The 24,010-nt window shown below is 31.2% G+C and overlaps 4 protein-coding genes across 4 annotated transcripts; 2 read left to right on the top strand and 2 right to left on the bottom strand.

The window, feature by feature from the left end:
* Positions 1 to 3,360: 3,360 nt before the first annotated feature.
* On the top strand, positions 3,361 to 4,416 carry HELRODRAFT_64223 (hypothetical protein; the record flags this gene model as incomplete). The annotated part of the gene is made up of 2 exons (XM_009017520.1): positions 3,361 to 3,933; positions 4,324 to 4,416. The coding sequence occupies 2 exons, from the start codon at positions 3,361 to 3,363 to the stop codon at positions 4,414 to 4,416; spliced, it is 666 nt and encodes a 221-aa protein (XP_009015768.1).
* An 870-nt stretch (positions 4,417 to 5,286) lies between these two features.
* Positions 5,287 to 6,128, bottom strand: HELRODRAFT_64425 (hypothetical protein; the record flags this gene model as incomplete). Its single annotated transcript, XM_009017519.1, has 2 exons — positions 5,287 to 5,559; positions 5,763 to 6,128. The coding sequence occupies 2 exons, from the start codon at positions 6,126 to 6,128 to the stop codon at positions 5,287 to 5,289; spliced, it is 639 nt and encodes a 212-aa protein (XP_009015767.1).
* A 708-nt stretch (positions 6,129 to 6,836) lies between these two features.
* HELRODRAFT_106117 (hypothetical protein) lies at positions 6,837 to 13,378 on the bottom strand. Its single transcript, XM_009017518.1, has 15 exons — positions 13,335 to 13,378; positions 12,450 to 12,592; positions 12,182 to 12,303; positions 11,807 to 11,991; positions 11,492 to 11,695; positions 11,168 to 11,355; positions 10,743 to 10,869; positions 10,379 to 10,590; positions 10,228 to 10,304; positions 9,972 to 10,075; positions 9,525 to 9,620; positions 9,282 to 9,385; positions 9,103 to 9,148; positions 8,833 to 8,949; positions 6,837 to 7,943 (listed from the first exon to the last, which is right to left on the bottom strand). Exons 2-15 carry the CDS (start codon positions 12,585 to 12,587, stop codon positions 7,756 to 7,758), a joined length of 1,908 nt encoding a protein of 635 aa, XP_009015766.1. The 5' UTR covers positions 12,588 to 12,592; positions 13,335 to 13,378; the 3' UTR covers positions 6,837 to 7,755.
* An 8,244-nt stretch (positions 13,379 to 21,622) lies between these two features.
* HELRODRAFT_160567 (hypothetical protein) lies at positions 21,623 to 23,318 on the top strand (the record flags this gene model as incomplete). Its single annotated transcript, XM_009017517.1, has 3 exons — positions 21,623 to 21,689; positions 21,754 to 21,927; positions 23,137 to 23,318. 3 exons carry the CDS (start codon positions 21,623 to 21,625, stop codon positions 23,316 to 23,318), a joined length of 423 nt encoding a protein of 140 aa, XP_009015765.1.
* Positions 23,319 to 24,010: the final 692 nt, after the last annotated feature.

Below are 24,010 nucleotides of genomic sequence, written 5' to 3'. Positions count from 1 at the left end.
AATTATTGTACTAAGTATTTTCAAATCGCATCATAACATTGTGTAAAAATAATGGTTATCTTATTACGTTAATATGTACGTTACCGTATGTTAAACGATAATCTCATCATGCAAACATGAGACCACAAACACGACAAAGGTACACACAATACAACACACAACAACGCAGAAACTTCGAATAAAAACCTCTAAAAAAGCATGTTATCATCAGTTTGAAATTGTAACCTAGCCTATCTGAGAACAGTTACATTACAACACGTGCCTGCAACAATTCAGGTGAGCACTGATAATGTTTGTTTGTATTAACAACATTTACGTTCATGTGTTTTAATCGCTTTGTAAGTATGTGTGTGTGTTTGTGTCTGTATGTGTGTGTCTGTGTGTGAGTGTGTGTAAGATACGTATATTTGTATTAGTGTGTAAATGTTTTTTGTGAGTGATTGTTGTGCGCGCATTGGCTTGACTGACATTCTGATCAGACGATGGCACATGAAATCACGTGCCTGATAAGTACACAATGATAATAAACGTTGAAAATTCATTGACTTACTAGCTGGCTGGCAATGCAACATTCACAACAGTTTCTAACATATATATATATATATATACTAATATATCACATTCTCAATAAACGTTCTTCCATAATTTATTACGAATAAACATTGATGACGAATTGATAAACCGGCTACCAGCTAATTAACATAACAATTTAATTACTCAGAGATAAAAGCGATGAAGCTCTCGAGCAACTTTCACATGGTTTGAAACATTTCAAGCAGTTTTATCAAATACAAAAATTATAATGAGTCGAGGCCACGAATAATTAAGCAAAATAAGCAAATAAATAATAATTTTTGAAGTACAAAGACGGAATTAAAACGAGCTTCTCAACATTTATTTAATTTCCAATATTTTCTGTTATAGAAAGTTTAAAAATTCGTAATCCAAATATTATTTATTAGTTAATTAGACAATTAACGTAGTGTTAATTATCTGACGTGCAATTATGTTTGTTCCCACTTGAATAACTGCTCTATTTAACATCGCTTAAATTAGCACGTTGTTTATTGGCCTCTGTACGCTAGGTTGCCAGCATCAAATGTTAACAACATTATCATCATTAAAACTTTCTTATCGTCGGAAACATTCCGTCCTGTTATATAAATAGCTGCTGTTGCCGTTATTGTCTCAAATTGATCCGATATAATGTCGTGTGGGATAAAAATTTTGAGTGCGAATGTTTGAAAGCTTAAATACTTAGTATTCTTTCAAAAAATATTCAAAAACATTTCAAAATGGAGTAACTTTATTGTTCAATTTTTAATTATTTCTCTCCTTTCTCTCTTTATCTAACTCTCTTTTCCTGTTTTCCGTCTCTCTATTTCACACTATTTTTACTTTAATTGCCCGCTTGTTTTATATTTTTCCCAGTTGCTAATCTCACAGAAGAGCCAAATCAAATTGCTAGAGCAGGGTGAACAATGTAACTGGATGAATGAACAAGAATTTTGTTGAAGAAACCCGATAACTTTAATAGAAATAAATCATAAATTAAAAATGTTTCTAATCTATGAATTTAAAATTCAAATACAAACAATTTGGATTCAAACGTTTACTTCATTAGAATTGAACACAAAATTCTAAACGTTACACTCTTACACGAGCACGCACGCACTGAACAAACAGAAACGCTCATGAAATACACATTACACATCAATTATTATTTGCGGATATAAAGACGCAAACATACGTACGTACAAACAAACAAACAAAAGTAAACAGGGACACACAAAGACGTCCAACCACCTACTAAATATATGCGAGTATCAAAAATAAAGTGCGTGCAACTTCTATGGCATTTTATATGAAGAAAACCAGACACCGTGCTCTTAGATATCAGCATTTAATTCGACATTAGTAGGAAAATAATGCAATTTATTCATATTTCTTTCTTTTATTGATGCCGTTTTATTAAGTTGAGAAAATTGAACGCGTTTTTCTTATAATTATCATTCAAACATTTGTTTGAAATAATTTTTAATTTTATACATTACTTTCGAGATGCGGAAAACTGCATAACGAAGGCGATGTATTACAAAATATTAAAACGCTGTGTTATTAAGGTTTTCTACAATTTCTGATGCCATATTTAATATCGATATAAAATTGTCACAGAAACAAAAAAATGGACTTTGTAATCTAGAATGGTATGTTTCATCTCGTTAAATGTCATCAATTTATGTAAGGCAGATTTAGCGTGTAAGTCTCACAGAACAGATAACGTAAACTTAACTATAATATATGTATGCGATTATTTGTCTTTATAATACATTTCAGTTTATTTATTTAGTTATTGAAATTTATTTTTCATTTTTAAATCAAGTAACGCTACTTTTGACGGAGTAAGGCTGAAAAATATTTCTACCTTGTTTAACTGCATTGGCACAGAGATGATGCGTTAAAGTTTTCAAGACGCGTGCTTGGACGAATTTTTGGCCGTCTACTTACTTCTATGTTTAGTTTATATACATGAGTTGTTTCTTTGTTTACGTTAGCACATTTGAAACATTCTTCATATTATGCAGCAGTTAACTTAGAGAGCCATCAACATGTACGAAGCGATGCACAACAGACTTACATAGGAACTTTGATAAAAACGCCTGTGTTAAAAGCGTTTGTAAATAGAAGTGCACAGACGATCTAACAAACGCTTGATTCGCTTACCTATTTAAATACAAATCAAGAAAAGATTTTATTTTAAATTTATTTGTTGTGTATAATCTAAGCAACGCAACATAATTAGATGCAATAAAATATGATTAAGCATTTTTTCCATCATGTCTTTGGCGATATATTTACCAGTTTACGATTAAAAAGTTATTGACAAACCGGTTGTTATATTAATAGTTATTGTTGTTATTTGTAGTAAGAGATTTAACAATCTGTTTGGATTTTCATAATTATATGAATCAAAAAATTTAAAGTTAAGGCGGCAAAACATAGGATACCACTCATTAAATTCTATCGGAAATGGAGTTTTATATGCAAGCATCAAATCAATATCCTCACCAACGATTCTACAACTACAACACCTCAACAAATATCATCAATAACGACAATCTCGATAGCAGCAAATCTTCACAAAACCACATCGTTGACGTTTCTTCAACTCTGTTCAACGATAACAAATTGATGTTAGATTCCAATGTCATTAATTCAAATCATACATATCAATTGGACAACAACGCAAAAACTGCAGCTAACAACAACAACAACGACAACAACAACACGTCAAACATGATTACTACTGCAAAAAGTCAACTTTCAAATGACTTCGATACATACAGTGAAAGCTTTTCCATGAAAGCAACCAACCTCATCCCACCCACATCTCTCCAGTCCCTACTTCAGCCACATCTTGCTACGCCTACTTCTCTTTATAATTATAACAACCCAGATGACAATTTGTTCATTTTTCCGTACCACCACAATCAAATTTACTCGACTGATAAAAACAGCCATCAACAGTACCTCAATCAAAATTTTCATCCGAATGTTGACGACGACGATTATCAACTGATTGACAATCAATCGTTCGGTCTCAACGAACTAACGAATGCGGTTTTCGACTCAATAAACCAGGCTAATAATTCTGTTAAAAAAAGACCGACCACGTCAAACAGGAAAGAACGGAGAAGAACTCACAGCATCAATGCAGCTTTTACTGCGCTCAGAAATTGCATACCAAACGTGCCCTCAGATACGAAACTATCAAAAATCAAAACTTTGCGGCTTGCGACAAGTTACATAGCGTTTTTGATGAATGTTTTGGATAAAAATGATCCTAAGCTCGCTGAAAAAGGATTCATAGCTGACATGTCATCGTCAAGAAGAAATGAAAACAGAGATGAGAAAAGAAGAAGGGAAGCTCAGGTTGGTCGTCCTTCGCTCTGTCATTCAATCTCAATTTTTTCTTTTTCACAAGCATGAGCAATATTTTAGCAAATTTTTGAAGATTTTGTTGTCCGTTGACATTGTGAAAAATATTAATAAGATAAATCAACTGTTAACAATGTTAATAAAGATCCGCTATGTAGCAAACTTAATTACATCTTCATATATTGATGTGATGAAATAGACAATCATCTTAAGAAAATTAATTACAAGTCGTAATTATGTTTGGCGTATTAATTTTTGTTGTAATAAATAGTATTATATTATATTCCATTATTGTTATTTAAACATCTCAGTCATCAATAGCGAAGAAAACGTGCCCTACTAAATATATTTTTAGTTGAATTGACACAAAATTTACACGTACAGGAAATATTAAAGGCAACAATGAAAATGGTTGAGAAGCCACCGAAAGGCAGGACAGGCTGGCCCCAGCAGGTGTGGGCGTCAGAACTCAAATGACGGCAGACACACGTAACACGGCACGGGATAATATATCATCATATTCATTTGTTTTTGGTCATTAACGTGAACAATGAAATGAAGAATAAATGCGAAATATTAATTTGGTCTTAGTTCAAAACTTTCATTTTTTGGTGTTTCGCGTTTGCAATAATTTTTCTCAATAAATTTTATCTCTTATTTAAAATCAACCTAAGTCAAACAGTTGATCATCACCTATTAATGTTTGTGGCAAATGTTTAAAGAATATCTGTCAGTTTGTAACATGAATTTTTCAATAAAACAGAAAAAACCTCTCTAATTTGTGATCTTTCAGATGAATTACAAAATGATGACAATCAGAATGCTTGTTATTGATTAAAATGCTTCCATGGTTTTCATTTAAGCAACCTCCGCTTGGAACAACCAAATTATTAGAGCGTTTTGATAGTTTGGCTTGATGAAGATGAGTAACAGCATGCTTAATTCCAGAGCATTTTGCAAGCGCCATTCGCAAGCGATAAGCGTAGTCTGTGGCGACAGAAATCAGGCCTGGTAGTTCTTACAGATTTCAACAAAGACAAAAAATCATTTCAACAAACGTCAAAAAAACAAATTTATGATGTTTTTTCCTTTGGTCAAGCATCATTGAAATTATGCATAGTGGTTTTACCTTTAATGAACCAACCAGTTACATGAAATTTGATATGGAACGTTGTAGAACTTTGTGAATACCAGTCTATTTATCATCTAACTGCTATTTAACAGTAAAAAAAATATGTAACATTGGCATACCACAACTACCAGCTAAAAACTGAGCAACAGTCTAACAAATGTAATTAAACAGTGAAAAAATAAAAAAAAAGATATACAACAAAATTGAATTTGAAATCATATTTTAACTCCAACATCTTCGTCAGTTTCGATTCCAGCCTCTTCTATCAAAGCCTTTTTACTTTTTGGGTATCCCTCGAGTACTGCATTCAACATATCGTTACACATTCGCTTTCTCTTCTTCCATTCTTTTGTAAATGAAGTGTGTGATTTTACAATAGTTTCTCGCTCTGCCGGTGATACAGAGTTGGTATTAGATTTTAAAGATGTTAGTTTATCACTGAGAATGCTGCATTCTTTTGCTAACTTATTCTTCATTTTCAAGGCATCCTGCCAACCAATTAAATACAATATAAATTACAGAATATAATAAAACTATAAAATAAATTATGTAAAATACAAGAATAAAAATTCTTGAAAAAAATTAAGATTTAATTAATAAAGCTTAAAATTTAATAATTCAACAGAACATTAAAAATTAAATTATATAATTTCTAGTAGGAAATGAATTGAAATTCAAAATTTTTTTTTACATCAGTAGTCATTTCAGAGTTCAGTTGACCTAAGGTTGACTCCAGCGTCTTACATTCTTCAACTAGTTGCTTAATATTTTCGGATATTTGTGCAATGTTTAAATCCATCTGCTTCATTTCAGCATCGTTGACATCTTCCAACTGATTCTGGTCGGCAACGAAAACCACTTGTTTGTTGTAAACTTTCGATTTTATTTTTCCATCGGCCGCTAAACTTTCCAACGCCTTGACGACGGCCGTTTTTCCATAAACATTATGCAAATTATTCTGAACATCAACGGCACTGTACGGCCTATTTTGCTTGTTTAAATATTCCAACACGGCCGGAGCAGCCTGAGCATCCTTATCTTTAGCGGACTTACTCATTTTCAATTTGTGCGCTAAACATTTTTCGAACGTTAGACAAGTTAGCAACACAAATACGGTTTTACTATTTCAGTATAGAAATTGAGCTATGAACTTATCGTTTACATAAAACTATTTGCATTATTCTTTTTCTAATCAATTATTCGCAGTTTAAACTAGAATTGCCCTATCGCATCTCTTCCATTGTACGCTCTACTGGAGGCAAGAAAAGCAACGATGTTACGCATCCATTATAATTGATGTTATAGTGTAAATAATAATTAAACTAGTTTTAGAATACCAATACGCTTTCGTATGAGCCTTTAAGAGCACAGAACCACAATTACCTTACTGTGTTATTTCATCATTATCATTTTATTTTATATCGGTACTGCCCCATCAGGGAATGCTGCGGCTTTACTACAACATAACGACACAAGCATTATCAGCAGATCAAAGTTCAGAATTAGCACTGCTCAACTTCTATTTTCAATGGTTGACTCTTAATAAAAAAAAACTCATTTAATTGTGATTTCGAATCGATCAATTATTTGGTTTAAGAAAAGTTTGATAAAAGTTAAGAGGGTCGATGACTTGTCAAAGGTAGCAAAAGGGCCGTGTTGTTCGCCGTCAAGTTGTCACATGTTTCGAATGTCAAACAATTCATTCTGTTTCTCAAGTACAATGACACTTTGCCATTTTGTCAACACCTAAAAAGCACCTTGGTGTCAAAAATATTTTTTGAACCTTATTGCTTTGAGTATTACATATATAGCGCGGTATACATTTCGAGGAATAACAAATAAAGAGAAATTCTATTGAAAAAATCAGATAAATAAATGATTATATAAAGCAAAATGCAGCCACACGTATAAAACTTTTCCAAAAAACCATCACCGTTTGAAAATTCACATAGCCACGTTTCACTATTTTAAAATAAAATTTTCAATCTATTTTAGTAACTAAAACTATATTTGAACAGATATTTTCAAGATCATAAAATGTTGCCTACACTGCCATCTACCCTGTTCAAATGTTCAGCATATCAGGCAAAATCATGGACATATATATAATATCCATGGGCAAAATACGTAATGGAACCGCATGCGTCGTATACCCAATGTCAAAAAATGAGATGTAAGAATTTAAACGAGCAAAAAGCATTTCATTTTGTGTTACAAACAATTATCTTCACGAAATCATTAGAATTATACTAAACAAAAATTCTTGAACGGTCGTGAAAAATAGTACAAGTGTAAAAGTTAGTGAAAAAAATTATTAAAAATTAGTGAGTTGATTTATGTACGTAAACTTTATGAGCAACCTAATCATGAGAAGAATAACGTGTTGCAACATGATCGAATGAAAATAATTTTGTCCAAACAACTAACAATCGTTTACATTTAATATGTTAATAAACATGCTCTACAAAAAAATCATAAAAATTAAAGATGCCGGCAAAAAGTAACAACCTATTTAATCACTCGCAAAAATAAGCTCCAACAAATTTGATGATATAATTACAAAATTATGCCGAGAAACTGCAAATCATTCAAAAAAGTTTAATTAAAAGTTTATATATATATATATATATATATATATATATATATATATAAATATATATATATATTTATAAGGTTTCAACCAATTACATTGCTGCTATTCTCTTTTCTTGTTCCACCAACTGTTTCTCGATTTCTGCAGGAAGATCATCTCCTACTTCAACCTCGAGAAACTGCCTGGTCTCCTTCGCATCCTCAAGCCAGTAATCTTTCGGTAGGCTGAAGAGTTCATCCCAATGAACTTGGTCTTCAATGCCACTGATGTCAATCGCCCCTACAACGTTTCAAGAAATAAATTGTTTAAAATCAACGGCAATAATAAGAAATAGTTTGAATCATTAGCCAATAGTGAATTGAGATCATTTGGATACAAGATGTTATTACTCCTACTGCAAAAGTTCATAACGAAAGATTATTCATTCCTTTTGGACGAAATAAAACAAAATATTTAGCTATAAGACAGATAAGTAGTGATTAAACACACAGTTGGTTTCTTGTGCTTCCCATAACACACTAAATAAATCATAAAATCAGCATTGTTTTCGGTTGCTCCAACGTGTTCTATCCCAACATTATATTATTTAACCTTGCTGTAAAACCATGAAAAAATTACCATTTTGTTTAAATTCAATCACAGATTGAATTTAAACATCCTTCATGAACGTATTTATGAGCAAAAGCACAACATCGAAGCAGCCTGGTTCATCATAAACAAAACCTTAAGCTCATTGTTTCATCATTCCAGCTTAAGGGATCATCAAAATCACTTTCAATTTCATCCTCACTGTCACTAATTAATATTAAAATGCTTTTATTTAATGAAACATTTTTTTACAAATATATACAAAACCTGTGAAAAATTTGATAAAATTTTTTAAAAATATCGGACACAGTTTTAATAATATTTTATTTAGGCCATATAATCCCATGGTTCAACAGCAGAGTTAAAATAAATACTGAGCTAATCTCATATGATATGAATTCGAGAAAGTTTCACCATTATATTTATTTTGCATGATTTTACCTGCTGAGGTCTATCATTTAGAAAACAACAAATTTTTATTCAAGAATATGATATTACATGCCATGTATTCGCGTTGAAAACTACAAGTATAGTATGATCAAAATCAAGAAATAGTTGGTAGCAACTAAACAAGTCTCACCTTTCTCGGGCAAGTTACCAATGGGACTCGGAACAACTTTTGCCTCACCAGACAGTCTTTTGCACATCCAATCAATCACACGAATGTTGTCGCCGTAGCCAGGCCACAAAAACTTTCCTACAAAAAAAAAGACTAACTTGTATGAATTGAAATTATTATAGTAACATATAGCGTGAAAACATTTATTAAACATATATTAATAAGGTATACAAATGAACATCGTTTCAAACTGTAATGCCATTCAGTAAACATTAACAATACAATCGCCACCTTTTTCATTGACACGGAACCAGTTGACGTGGTAGATCTTTGGCAGCTAGTAAAATATTTTGGGACATTTATTGAGCATAGAATTACAATAATATTTATGAAACGCAATTTAAATAATTAATAGGGCTATTGGAAAAAAATGTAAAAATTAGAAAATAATAAAATTATAAAATTCTTACCTTCCTACCAGGTTTGTTCATGCTGAGCCAGTGATCAAGATAATGTCCAAAGTTGTAACCCATGAATGGCCTCATAGCCATTGGGTCATGCATAATGCTTTTGCCTGTTATAATAAATAATAATTCGATATTGATTTCATAAGTTAATCCTCATTAAAAAATTTTAAATCATTCAGAGGAAATTTCACTATTAATGAACAAAACTATAGATTGAGAAGATTAGAGGTACAAAAAAACACACACCTTTAAACTCAGCAGCAGCAGTTGATTCCGACTTGACAGCAGCTCCAACCATGACACCATGCTCCCACGAGAATGCCTCAAACACAAGAGGAACACCTGTGTCATAAAATTAAACTTGTTTTTAACACTCCCTTTTAAATATAGCATTACCATTGAAGATGGCTTGATACTTTTATAAATACATTTTTCGCTCTAAAAAGGTTTCAAATTTTGAAAGATTCTACATCTTCATTTAGTTCTATCTTATTAGCTTTATTTTCACTTCTTCTTTCAAATATTTCAAGCCGTAGTTGACTATGAAAGCATATCAGATTATGAATGCAGCATAAAAAATCACACAAAAATTAAAATTAATTATAAAACAATGCAATCAAAATCTCATTTTTCATAAATGCCAGTATTATAATTTACTCTAGGAACCAGGTTTTAATTTTTATCAATAATGACCTGTAGGTCTCCTGCCACCAAATACAATGGCGCTGATTGGCACACCAGCTGGGTCCTCCCACTTATCATGAATGATGGGACACTGAGAGGCTGGAGCTGTGAATCTTTTAAACATTTACAACTTGTTGTTTACATAAAGTCATATGAGCTAGCAAAATTGAAATGTTCAACTAAAAACGTAAACGCCTATGTATATCAACAACACAAGTTATCTCTAAAAAATAATTATAAATCAAAAACTTGATGAAAATAAGACCTGGAATTTGGGTGTGAAGTCAATCCAGGTTGACCTTTCTTCCACTTTTGACCCAACCAAGTTGTCACCTCCATGTCCTTTTCCCAAAATTTTAATTTATAAAAATTATAAACATTAATAATAAATAATAATGAATGTCAAGCGAACTGACGTCAGGCAATTCATCTTCAAGGCCTTCCCAGAAATACATTCCATCGGCTCTTTTTGCCACATTTGTGAAAATGGCATTCTTTTGGAAACTTGCCATCGCATTGGGGTTCGTTTTCCAGTTCGTACCAGGAGCCACGCCAAAGAAGCCATATTCAGGGTTGATGGCTCTCAATTCACCCTTTTCATTGAACTTCATCCAGGCTATGTCATCACCTAAATTTTGTGCACAGTTTATCAAGCTATATTTGATCTTTTCTAATTTGCTATCATTGTCCTTTAATTATATTATTGAAAATATTAGTTTTATTAATTTAATAGAAATGCAAGAGAACAGGTTTTGAAACTAAAAAGTTCGAACAACAGACCGACGCATCTGACTTTCCATCCAGGCAAAGATGGATTCAACATGGCCATGTTGGTCTTTCCACATGCACTTGGGAAGGCTGCAGCAATGTAAAACTCCTGCCCTTTCGGATTTGTCACACCCATGATCTGGAAAATTGTTTGGAGTAACATGTCACATTAGATTCATGAATTTTCTCCAAACATCACGCAGCACCGAGTTGCTAAAGCCTAAAAATTGCAATTGATGTGCAATAGAAAAATGATGCCGTGTGCAAACCAATTAGTCATTTAAAAACCATCCCACTTAAGCATTTTCAATAGACTGATCATGCAAGACAATACAAAATACGGCTCTACCCATGCTGTCCAGAAAATGCATATATTAAGTAATATGCAAATGAACCACAAATCCAGAAATTACTGTGCACATCATTTAAGAACTTACCAGCATATGCTCAGCAAGCCAGCCTTCATCACGAGCAATGTTGGAAGCAATACGCAGAGCAAAACATTTCTTTCCAAGAAGTGAGTTTCCTCCATATCCACTACCATATGACTTCACTTTGCGTTCCTCTGGGAAATGAGCCAACAAAACTTTCTCTGGATTGCATGGCCAGTGGTTTATGACCTTTCCTGTTTTCAAAAACAATTTCGCATGAAAAATATGATCAATGTATTTAAACATCATTTTGCTCATATCTATTCATATTTTTAGATAATTGAACATCCATTGAATTTCTACTGGACACATATATGTGAAATTAATTACTTCTCCACGGCCTAGGGCAGCCCATAGAATGAACACATTTGACAAAGTCCTGATCTCCAAGAATGTCCAGGACTTTAGGAGAAACCCTGGTCATAAGTCTCATGCAAAGAAGCACGTAGTTGGAATCAGTCAGTTGGATTCCTATTTTACTCAAGTCAGATCCTATTGGTCCCATGCTGAATGGAATTACGTACATCATTCGACCTAGGATGCAATTTTCAAGTTCATCTTATAGCTTCGGTAGCTTAAGTATTTGAAAGACATTTGAAAATAATTCTTATTTTAGCTAGTAACAAAATTTAAATGAAAACTGACCGGCCATACAGTCTTTGAACCTGGAGTCCATTTCAATTTTCATTTCATCAGGGTCCATCCACAGCCCCATCCCTCCCTTTGCCCCCGGCTTCGAGTGAGGGATGGTCTGATATTTGTCCTTGGTGACAATGAAAGTTTTGCTTTCAACACGTGCCACGTCAGCTGGATCCGTTCTGCAGATGTAACTGGCAGAAAATTGTTATATGATTGAAAAGTTGAAACGAAAGATGAAGGTAAAAATGATTAAAAAGTTGAAATAATTAAAAATCAAAAATGGTTGAAAAGTTGAATTTTTTGTGAAATTATAAAAATAGACTGACATAAACAAATTTAACAAAATTTCCAAAAATTATTGAGAATGTAAAAATGTAAAACCAGTTTTCGAGTGCTTCTAATCTTTCGAGAGTTCCTCTCTCCATCAACTTGGTGATGACTTCATGAGCTTCATGCTCTGAACCATCACAAATGTATATGCCTCTCGGTGTCATGTAGTCCACCTAATTAATCATGGTAAAGTATAATAATATACATTTAGTAATAAAATATCATAATGAACCGTTTAATTAAATGACAGTAATTTAATTATAATTTTTAATAAATTACAAATAACAACACTAATAAAACTAAGAAATATTGAACTTACATAAAATGCAATAAACTTTTGAACTTTCTTTGGGAGGGCATGGAAATCACCCTTCGTAATTGGCACTCTGCCCAAATGAGGCACAACAACCTCATGAACTTCATAGAAAGGTATATCAGGTTCCTGGTCTAGAGCCATGTTGCTTCTTGTGAACTTTTTCTAAATTTTATTGAGAAAAAAATCACAAATAATATTTTGTTCAAACAAAAATTAATAAAAATTATTAAAAATAATATTATTATATTGCATTCCATAAAAAAATTGGTGGAAGAACTCCCTTGTTGATTAGCTAATTAGTTTAACACAAATTAATTATTTTTTTACCATCTGCTACAAAACATTTTAAGTAGGAGCAGCAGGAAAACAATTAAATTTTTACGCTAAAATGAAAACCATTCAATTATTATTATATTAACACTTTAATTTTGTACATGCCAGATGACAAACTCTACAAACTAGAAATGCCACCATGAAATGAAGTTTCTTTATTATTAATACTATGATTATGATGACCCTCAACTCCTCAATGTTTTTTGTTTTATTATCAAACTGACTGAACTGGAATAGAATAGCATTACATAAATGTACTAAAAGGTACATAAAACAAACCCACAATTAAACTGATAACACAAATATTACAATTAATCAAACGTTAAAAACTTTTAATGTCAAGTCTCACTGATCTTGTAAGCCAAGTAAAAGTTCAATTCAATGTCAAGTCAAAATGCACAAAACGAATAAAATGAATAGGTAGCACTGCTCTTAACATGGCTAAAACTCGCAATTTAATCATTGACACGCAAAACAAATGAAACGAATACGTTCTAAAAGGTTTAAATGATCATTTAAAAAGTTTTAAAAAGTTAAAATATTAATATTGAAAACCTTTTTTCGTTGCAAACTCGATCGACTGTCAGCTGGCTGAGTTCGGAAAGTTTGCAAGTCAATGTATTTTAATACTGTGTGAAACGAAGATGGGCATAATATTTAAAAACCCGAAAACTTGCTACATGTAGATGTATTGTTAATTATCGTTATCTTGTAGGGTTTATAAAAATAACCAATAATAATTTGTTCATTTGCATTAATTGTGTTTTTTTTAATTTATATATTAAATTAAGTTTATTTAAAAATTTTTAGAATGAAAGTTTTATTCCGGTATTTAATATATTAATGAGACGACCTTAACCGCGCTGTGCTGAAAAAAACTGAGGTTGAGGTCATGATAATGAATGTCTCCACATCATAGAAATAAAAAGTACATAATGTTGTTATATCTCTTATTTCTATATCATACCTTTATGGTACATATCCATGATTAATGCTGTATATGTACTTGTACGTATGATGAAGATATAATAACCAACGTGATATGTATTTGTATATCATTTATGTAATATGTAATATATATTGTAATGTGGATACTTTCGAGGTTTTAAATGTTGCATACATGTGAAATGTCAGTGGATGCAGACTACAACATTTTCAAGCTTTGATTGATTACAATACGCTTTTGTTTTCCTACCAAGTGTGTCTGTAAATTGTTCGTCTGCGCATAAACATCAATTGCTTTCATTGGTTAGTTAGATGTTACCTTTTACTTACTGGTAAAAATGTTGGCGTAGTGCCGACAACAACAAAGATGTTTGACTTAGCCTACATATTTGAAAGCCATGACATGCGCCTCTATATGGTGGCTCGATTCGAAAACATAAAACCAACAAGCAGTTATTTTCGGCTATCATGTTCGTTAAAAACAGGTGACAAATGCGTGTTGAATCGAAGATGCAATATTTTTGCTTTGCATTGTATGCTCTTGCAATGCACTAGAATGTCAATTAGGTGATGTAAAAGCCAGAAGTTTTGGAAATAAGACAGTTTTATTCTGAAATTGCATGGCTAAATAAATTTCAATAATTGATTAACCTCAAATGGCTCAAGCTTATTTTTTCAGAAACACAAGAGTGTTCTTTGGTACTTTTTTTCTTTTCCTTATATCGAGGTCATCATTTCTTTTTTGATCAAACTGTGTAGGAGCTGTCTGAAAATGTGTAGAATGCGTGAGCAGACACATTTTGTTACATCGTTTTAAGTAGGCGGTAGCACAAAAACATTTTGGAAAAACGAAATAGCATTCCAGCAATTCAACCATATCAGCACGCAACACAATATTAGGATAATAGTATTGTAGTATTAATAATTCTATTTTTTATCCTTCATAGGTTTGCTATTATTTCAACTTTGAAAATTTTGGTGCAGTTTCAGCTGTATCGGTAAAGTTTTGTGTTAAAGTTAACACGCACGTTTTGAGTAAGTATAGTTGTTATCAGCGTATTCAAGACAGCCCAGTAGATTATTTTTGTAACGGATCCTAAACATTCGTTTAATATAAAATAAAATTTTGTGAACCAGTAGATGTCTATATGTGAGAACCATAAACTTAGAATAACCGGATAAACCTAACTTCACGTTTTCATCTAGTAATAACGAACCACAGCGTCATGTAAAATATTAAAAAATATGAGGCGCCAGGTCATTTCGCTGCCATGCTATCTTGGACTATTTAATTTTAATCGAAACGGAAGCTAACTAGATCGAAAAAGGTTAAGTTAGTGACAAAATTTTATATTAATTTGCCAGGTTAAGGTTAGTGACGAAATTTTAGTTGTCGATTTTTCTTTTTCAGTCGTTTATGTTGATTTGCTTTGTTCATTTCGGTCATGAAGCAACTCGCTAACAAACGTTGCGATTTTTTTTTTTACTCAACCGTCAACCGAAATTGTTTGGGCCGAAATGCCATCTACCTTGGGAATATATATATAACATTTCAAATAATATATCTTGAGTTCTCTTCTAGGTTTTTTCAATTTTCTAACGCCAATGATCCTTTTTTATTAGAATTTTATTAAATTGAAAAAACTTTCTGCTCTTTACCAAATCAAATCATATCCAGTGAAGTAAAATAGGCATTAGTTATTTACAATATAGATACTGAGTAGTATATTGTAGGCAAGACTGCTTGTTTAACTTTAAAAAAACTTACTAAAACGATAGCAATAGATAGGTAGAGGTAGGTAAATTATTGAATGAGACTTACTTGCAGTTACAACACACCACTTATGCTTGGCTTATTGATATGATTTACATAGCATACCAGTGGTGAATTAATTGATGAATTGAATGATAAGAGGTACAGTAACTGAAATTTACTTGGATGCAGCGAAACTATGACTAGACAGAAGTAGATCAAATTGTTCATCCATTTGTTTATTTTATCATTGCTAATTCATAGCAGTGTTATTCTTTCAAATTTTAAATATCATGCCAAAATTAACAAAATAGCTGCCAGTGGGTGAGTACTTGAAGTTAGTGTATGCTCCAAGCCATGATCCGATGGCCATAAAAAAGTGATTAATCCACTGTTTTAAATTTGCTATAGAATTATCTATTCATTATCTTTCTTTTTTAGATATTCTACTTTTTAAGTTTTCTTCGTTATATTCTTAATATTACATAATATTACATACTCTCAGGGATATAAAAATTAGAATGTCTGAATAATTGTATTAACACTGACAAATGGGATACAGTTGTTAATTTTTTTTTAGATTGCATTTGACATGAGTTCTAATAATATTGAAGAGGATTTGACTGAATCATGTGTGGAAAATGCAAGTCCAGTAGAAATAGAGATTGTAGAAATGGTCTTGGATCATGATGAGTCTCAATTTTTTGTGCTTGAAAATGCTAAGGCTTCTTTTAGTAGTAGTCACACTTTTGAAATTTCACAAGACATCAGTAACAATAGAAATTCTGATAATCAAGTGAACTTGCATGATGCTATTTCCACATTGGGAGCTGATTCAATCAATGAAGAAGTTATAGTTAATGAGTCTGATGTAAATCTTAACTTTGAAAATTCCTCAAATGCTGAGTCAGTTGTTGTAGCACATATAAACTTTTTGCCAGCTGATAAATCAAAATACATCATCAATCATGTTTCACTTCAAAACACTGATGGATTTTCAAATGAGAAGCCTAATTTCCATCGTGGGGAAATGAATAAAGCTGAATCTACTATTGATGTTAATCAAAATTATGCCAGTTTAAACAAAAGCAACCATTATCATCTAGCGCCACATATGTCTAGCTCTTCATCTAAATTACTTACTGCATCAGTTGTTCCTGAAAATGTTGAAATATCAGAGAATTTTTATAATCAAATAATTCAGTCCTTAGCCATGAAAAAAGAGTTGGTTTATAATTTTTATCTTTATTCATGCAATTATTAAAGTAATGATAAAATTTAAATTAAAAATATCTAAAGTTTATTAGTTCATCATAAAAAGTGAATATTTAATGTTCATTATTTCAACATATAAATTAATATCATTTCAATCTTAGCAGCATGTCATCTTTATCGTTATCAAATAATCCAATGCAAAGCTTCAGTCTGTTCAATGACACTTCTACTTATAACAATTCGGTAAATGAGGAGGGCATTGATGATGACAACGAGGAACTTAATGAAGAAATTTTGTGTAAAAAATCTCTTGGCAACGATAATAACATAAATTTTTCATTGAATAAAAAGTGTGAATATGATGATTATGAAGGAGGAGAAGATGAGGATGAAGGTGGTGAGGATATTAATGATAAAGGTAGTAATGTGGTTAGTTGAACGCTTGTTTTTGATGTTTATTTTGTTGTCGCTAAACATTTATTAAGAACTATTTAAATTCATGACCTTCTGATATGTAAAATTTTCACGTCGCAATTGAATTCAGTTTAATAATGTAATAACTTTTCGAATTGTAATGTTAATTTTAAAGATAACATACACCATTTTACCGTCCTGCTCAACTCGAGGCAGGGATCTTTTGGTGGACAGTAGAGGTTATAGCTATGCCAATAAACCAACCAGTAGTAAAAAAGGTTTGATTATTTATGTTTTGGTTTTTTTTTCTAAAGTTATTTTTGTTGTAGCAAATAGTTGAGTGTGAAATTTTGTAATACAGTTGGAGCTGCCAGCTACTGGAGATGTGTTCGTAGATCTAAAAAAACTTACTGTCATGCCTCTGTCATTGAAAAACATGGTCTATATCGGCCAGGTAAGCATCCGCACAGCCATCCACCTAGAACTGGTGAATTGTTAAAAAGAAGAATATACGCTGAAGTGATTGCTTTATTTTATTTTCATTATTACGCTTCAGTTTAATGCAAAGTTTCACCATTTTTAATCATTTTAATTAAAATGCGTATAGTTATTTCATTGTTTAAAATAGTGATGGTGCATTTATTTTTATATTTTTCAAACTTTTTTGATCCTATATAGATTAAAAACATCAATTTTTATTTTAGCTAGATAATATCAAAAAATACTTTCGAGTTTACACAATTTTTAAAATATTTTACAACCTTTGAACAGGCAAAGTTTCTCAAATCCACAAACACAGAGGTCTCGTTATCAGATGTCATTGATGTAATTGCTTCTGAAACTCCAGAAACTGAGATGACTCATTTAAACAACACAGCATTCTACAAAAATGTAAGCAGAGCTGTAAGCAGAAGGAAAAGCAGCAATTTATTTCAACCTATCAAAGATTTGAATTTCGATCTTGAAATGGATCGAGTTCCACCAAATTTTCTTATTGGCGACTTGTTTGTACATGAGCGTCGCCATCTTATTTTTGCAAGTGAACGTATGATAGGCTTGTTATCAAAAGCAAAAACTTGGTATATTGATGAATGTGAAGAAATATGTCGATCACCTTTTAAGCAGTTGATGATAATTCATACAAACATTAAACGAAATCAAAAAGTGAAGCAAGTGCCAATCTTATTTGCATTGATGTCCGGCAGAAAACGAAAAGATTATACTCGCATTCTCAATCTTGTTAAAAATATTATGCCTGAAAATATAAAATTACATCGCATTGTATCTGATTTTCAAAAAAATTTATGGAAAGCTGTGGAAGTAGTTTTTCCTCAAGTTGCACAAAGAGGTTGTCTTTATCATTGGACAATGAGCTTATGGAGGCAATTACAGTCTTTTGGACTGCAAGAAATTTATATAAAAAATGACATGATACATAACTTTTGTCGACAGTTAATGGCTCTTCCTTTCATCCCAGCTCAAGAGGTTCAAATCCAGTTTCAGATATTAACAGAAAAAGTTCCTGACGATTTTTTGGCATTACATTCTTTCATAGAATACATAAGGAATTGTTGGATAGAAAATCCTGAATGGCCTGTTGAGACATGGAATGTTTTTCTTCAGCCAATTCAAGCCAGCAACGATTGTGGTGGCTTACATGATCGATTGAACATTGCTTCTAGATCAGCAGCACCATTCTTGTACAGGCTAATAAATCTTTTACACATTGAAGCAGAATACATTGATACAGATGTAAAAGTTTTTGAAGAAAAAAAGAATACGCTTGTACACAACAACATTCAAGGATTAAATAGCAGGTTAAATACAATATGGGCAGATTACATGGGCGGACTGAAGTCTTGCAGAAAGCTTTTGAAATCGTGTGCCAGAATTCATGGACCTGAGCTTTACTGTTATTGAATAACTATTTTTGTATGCGTTTTGTTTTCTTGAGAGCATGATGTTTGTTTACCTGATTTGCAACTAACACTTTATATGAATTTAGTCTATCTCATCTATGAAAATTAAACTTATTTAAATTTTAGGAACCACTTCCTAATGAAATTTTATTTAGCGGATACATTCTTGATTTCGTTACGTCTCGGTTGTTTTATCTTCGCAAGTTATCTTAAGTTTATCTTTCGTTCATCTTCACTTACGAGTTAATGGTTTCCCTTGTTTTACCTGCAGATATTTTTGCTGGTGAATACGCCATAATGACATGCATTATTGGAACTGTAGTGTTTTATGATCAAATACAGGATTTGGTCTCATATGAATTCAAAATGCAAATTGTGTTTCATAGGAGCCGTGTTTTATAAGCTTCGTAGGTACAGGCTTTATGTTTGTTTCTGGTGTGTCTCTTCTCAGATTAATATTGTTGCTAAAAGTTCTTACATCTATCTAGACAATAAACTTTGTACCTTTCCTTGATGATCATACTTTGTTTTTTCATTATTTTGTTATTTTAACTCGCCCCACTATTTTGTTTCTGATTCTACACTCTATCTTCAAAGCCTAGCGTTTTTTAGTTCTGCTCGTTCCCCTATCTCTTCTCATATATCTTATATCTTGTTCTGTTTTAATGTCTTCTCTTGGCATGTTTTTTGCTTTTTCTGACAGGTGAATATTCTAGATATATGCACTTCATGAATTTTTTGCTTTTCATCTTGTGGCAATTCTATTTACACCGAATATTCTGGATATTGTCGGATTGAAAAATCCTAGCGAGTAAAACTAACATTCCTCAATGAATGTAAACACCACGAGATAAGTGATTTGTGCCGGCTATATAAGAAACTGCGATGAATATTATGATTGGTATTCGGGCTGCTGGTACGTAGGTACGAAACGCTTGTCCAGCCTATCAAAACGAGTAATATTCTTGTCTTCTCCCGCTCACTACTCTTCCGGTTTCTTTGTTCTAAACAGACATTAACGCAACCGCAATAATATAATATGTCCTTTATGACCGTCTAGTTTTATCCTTAAGTATATGGATTTGGTTTCAGTCATATATATTTATATATATGTATATATATTTGTTAATATATATATATATATTATAATAGCAACGAAAAGATCCACATATATATATGTTATCTATCATATAATCTCTTGCTATAGTTTTCAATGCATTTGGTTTTTCATTACGAATTGACTAAAGTGACGATGGTGATGACAATGATGATGATGAATTCTGAAAATTCTCTGTGTGTGTAATACACAATTGATTCATTTACGTTAGTAGGGAAAATCTAATTGTCCTAATTTCACTGCTACATGTTCGTCACGAGACGCGATACTGTTAAATTAATTATTAAATGTCTGAATTTAACGCGTTGCACTGATTAACATTCCGAGAAACTAATTTTAGTGTTTCAGAAGTTCAACATACAGTTTAATTTTCTGTTGAAGTTGGCATTATTCTTAAATTTAATTATTAAAATTGAAAAATAAATTACTTTTATAATTTGTAATTATTTAATTTTTTCGCAATTTTTTTTGTGTTTTTTTTTAAATTTTAAAACTTTAGAATTTGAAAGTTAAAAGTTTTTGTTTCAAAAATATATTTAATTTATCATTTTTTTAATGATAAAAATCATTTTTTCTGTTTATTATGAAATAATTAATAAATTTAAATTGTAAATAATCTTTCTGTCTGTTTTCTAAATTATAATAATATTATAATTACATTATTATAGTTCCTCTACCTATAATAGTCTGTCCTATTTGTGTCCAGTCTTCTATCTAATATTCATACACAGACTATCTACAATCTACATTTAACTTACTATAACTATACTGGACTAGAGAGGCTATTCTTATTGCTATTCTATTATATATATAGGAATTATATTAGGAAACATAGTAGGAAGAAATACTTGGAAGAAATGCTATTCTGTCTTCCTAGTCATGTTTATGAATATTAGTCTAGTAGTAGTATTTAATTTTAATATAATTTAGTTAGAATCTGTTATAAACTTTTATGATATTATAGTTATTATAGTATATAATATATAATATTATGATATAATTACTATAATAGTATTTATTATTAATTATTATAAAATTATATTATATGCAAATATATAGATGTCATTGGATTTATTATTCTATAATAATATGGTGGTACTACCTTACAAGAATTACACATTAATATCTATAACACATGATTTATAAATCAGTGAAAAATTTGTGATTAAACTAAAAGTGCACACCAATCGGTTGATGTATGGGGCTACAAAATAAAATAAAATTTTTTTTTAATTGAAGATTTTTTATTAGTGAAAATGTGTGAAAACAACACTGCTGATCCAATGATGCAGGTCCTTTATTTTGTTATAAAAAAAATTATGTTAAATTTATACTAGTAGTTTATTATATTATATAATAATATAATTATATAACATGATCACAACATTTTATTAATTTTTCTTAGCCAGTTTCAAATAGGCATATTTGTACAAAGGTTGAAGAATGTAATAATTAAAAGTTATTTTAATTTTTTTCAAAGATGTATTTTTATGCCAACTGCAAAGCTACAATATTATTCAAAGCATGGAAATCTTCCTCATGCCAAGGTTAACAACTTTTTGAACTTATTCATATTTTATTTCAGAAAAATTGTTGATATTTTTATTTCAGAAATGTTTGGATCATGCATAATTGTTATTCTATTAGCAATATGCTATGAAGGCCTACGCCATGTCAGGAATGGAATTGATCACTGGATCAAAGCTGGAAACAGACAGTTTTTTCGTAAAAGAATTGCTGAAACGGTTGAGACACATGAGGAAGTAAGGTTGATACAGCCAACAAGTTGGTTTGGCAAACTCACTAGGTAAAAAATTATCATCATCTTTCATTAATTTCAAACTTCATTCTTCTTTAATCTCTCAAACTTGGTAAAATCCTTTAGATGATCTTTATTTGTTTTGTGATCTAGAAATGTCATTGTTAAAAGTATTACATGTTTCCTTTCCTCAAAAAATGGATGATGTTTTTGATATTCATAATGATTTTTGTTTATAATTTCTCACACTGCAGTACTCAGAGGTATCAACGATGCACTTTTTTACGAATGAAACACATATCATAGGCGGGGATCAGTTTTCATTCGAATCCAGTTGCTGCAACAGCAGAAATAGGCGCTAAAATCTCGCTACTCATGATGCATTTGTGTGTAAGTTGTAGTAAATATGGATGGCTAACTATGTCATGCCAATTATTACACAGCCATATGAACTGTAATCATTTGAATGTAACAAAATATAATCTGCCAATTAACTTTATTACAAAATACAGCTGCATTTTATTTAGAAGTTGTTCAACTGTGTTTATTGTCCAGAAAAAACAACTTCATTCACATACTACTTCTTTATTAGCCTCATTTATTCTGTTAGCTCTGTTAGGTTTTATCTATTAAACCTTCAACACTTGGACGACAAGCAGATCATTTCTTAAACTATGTAGATGTATTAGGAGAGGATGTGGTGAATGCATGCAATGTTGATGATTTTAAAAAGAAACTTGACAATGCTTTAAAGGATATGCTGTGTAAATTTAACTATAAGCTTGATTGTTTTTTATATATATTTATATTTATTTTTTATCTCCTTCAGTTTAGTTAATACTATTGTGGTTTATTTTAGACTAATTGTTTTATTTCGATCATATTATTTTCTGTTATTTAGAGATGGTTATATTTTGGTTATGATTTTGTTGGGGGCATAGGAAGTTAAGTTCGCGCCCTTTATTTGAACTATTGTGTTATGTTATGTTGTTGTTTATGTTATATTATTAGTGTATTAGTATTGAAACTTGTACATATTTTACAAATTTGTCTGAGCTGTTACAGACACATTATTGTTTTAATTACAATATTTCCATGTATATTTCACCATTTTAAAATTGATATTATTAATAATTGTTAAATGCATAACTCTTATATCATTGCAATTGTTAACAGGAGGCAACAGTTTGGAGTTATTCACATTTTGCAGTCAGTATTGTATTTAATCCAAATAGGACTCGGTTATTTCTTGATGCTGATTGTAATGACGTTTAATGCTTGGTTGCTTCTCAGTATTTGCATAGGAGGTGGTGTTGGATTTCTGAGCTTCAACTTTAAAAAGTATTTGGAGTTAGCTGACAAGTCTGTAGACAGTAGTCATGATGATGAAAACATCACTAGTAACGACCATCATTGAAAAGATCTGTTTGCTGTTAAAAAAAACCAGTAAAACTTCTTAATCTTTTTCGCTTGCATTTAAATCAACAGTCGTAATATTTTAGAAGTACATTCGATCTTTATTGTTTGTTAGCTGATTATCCTTAAATCTTAAAAGTTGTGTCAGAGTGTGATTAACAACATAGTTTATTTTTGGAAAACATCTATTGTAAAAGACAATGATTTTTCTGTTTAATAATATTCTTGAAAATATTTCGTAAAATTAATTAGTCTAAAAATTAATGCATGCATAACTAGCGGAGGAATGTTAATTTACTATTTCAGTACGTAAGATGTCAAATAATGCTGCGTGTGCAACTGTAAGAAATAAATGGATATAACTTCATCAATGTAAAAAAATAACAGAATAAAGAATCAACACGTTTTGGCCTGTTAACACAGACATGCACACAAACATGGACGCCATGAAAGGAAGTTGTAAACGAACATTAGTATAATGGAATAAAAAATTATAAAAAAGAGCAACCATGCACAATTAAGAGCCGTATGGAAGAAAATAACGACTTAGACAAATTTTGGGTATTTAAATAAATAGGATTTAGGAAAAGAGAAAAAGATAGTTCTTGTGTTGAATCGGCGCCTACACACACACATACAATTCGTTCAAATAATTTTTTTTTCAATTCACACAAGTATATAAATAATAAATAA

Source organism: Helobdella robusta, assembly GCF_000326865.2.
Source record: "Helobdella robusta unplaced genomic scaffold HELROscaffold_2, whole genome shotgun sequence".
In the NCBI taxonomy this organism is placed as follows: domain Eukaryota; kingdom Metazoa; phylum Annelida; class Clitellata; order Rhynchobdellida; family Glossiphoniidae; genus Helobdella; species Helobdella robusta.
Note: the sequence above shows the minus strand (reverse complement) of the source record. Positions and strands in the feature narration are given on the sequence as shown.

Coding starts and splice junctions, on each gene's coding strand:
- HELRODRAFT_106117 (XM_009017518.1), bottom strand. CDS start 12,587: ATGGCTCTAGACCAGGAACCTGATATACCTTTCTATGAAGTTCATGAG. Junction 11,696..11,806: donor GTTCAAAGACTGTATGGCCG/GTCAGTTTTCAT, acceptor ATTGCATCCTAG/GTCGAATGATGTACGTAATT. Junction 9,621..9,971: donor TGGTGGCAGGAGACCTACAG/GTCATTATTGAT, acceptor TTTATGACACAG/GTGTTCCTCTTGTGTTTGAG.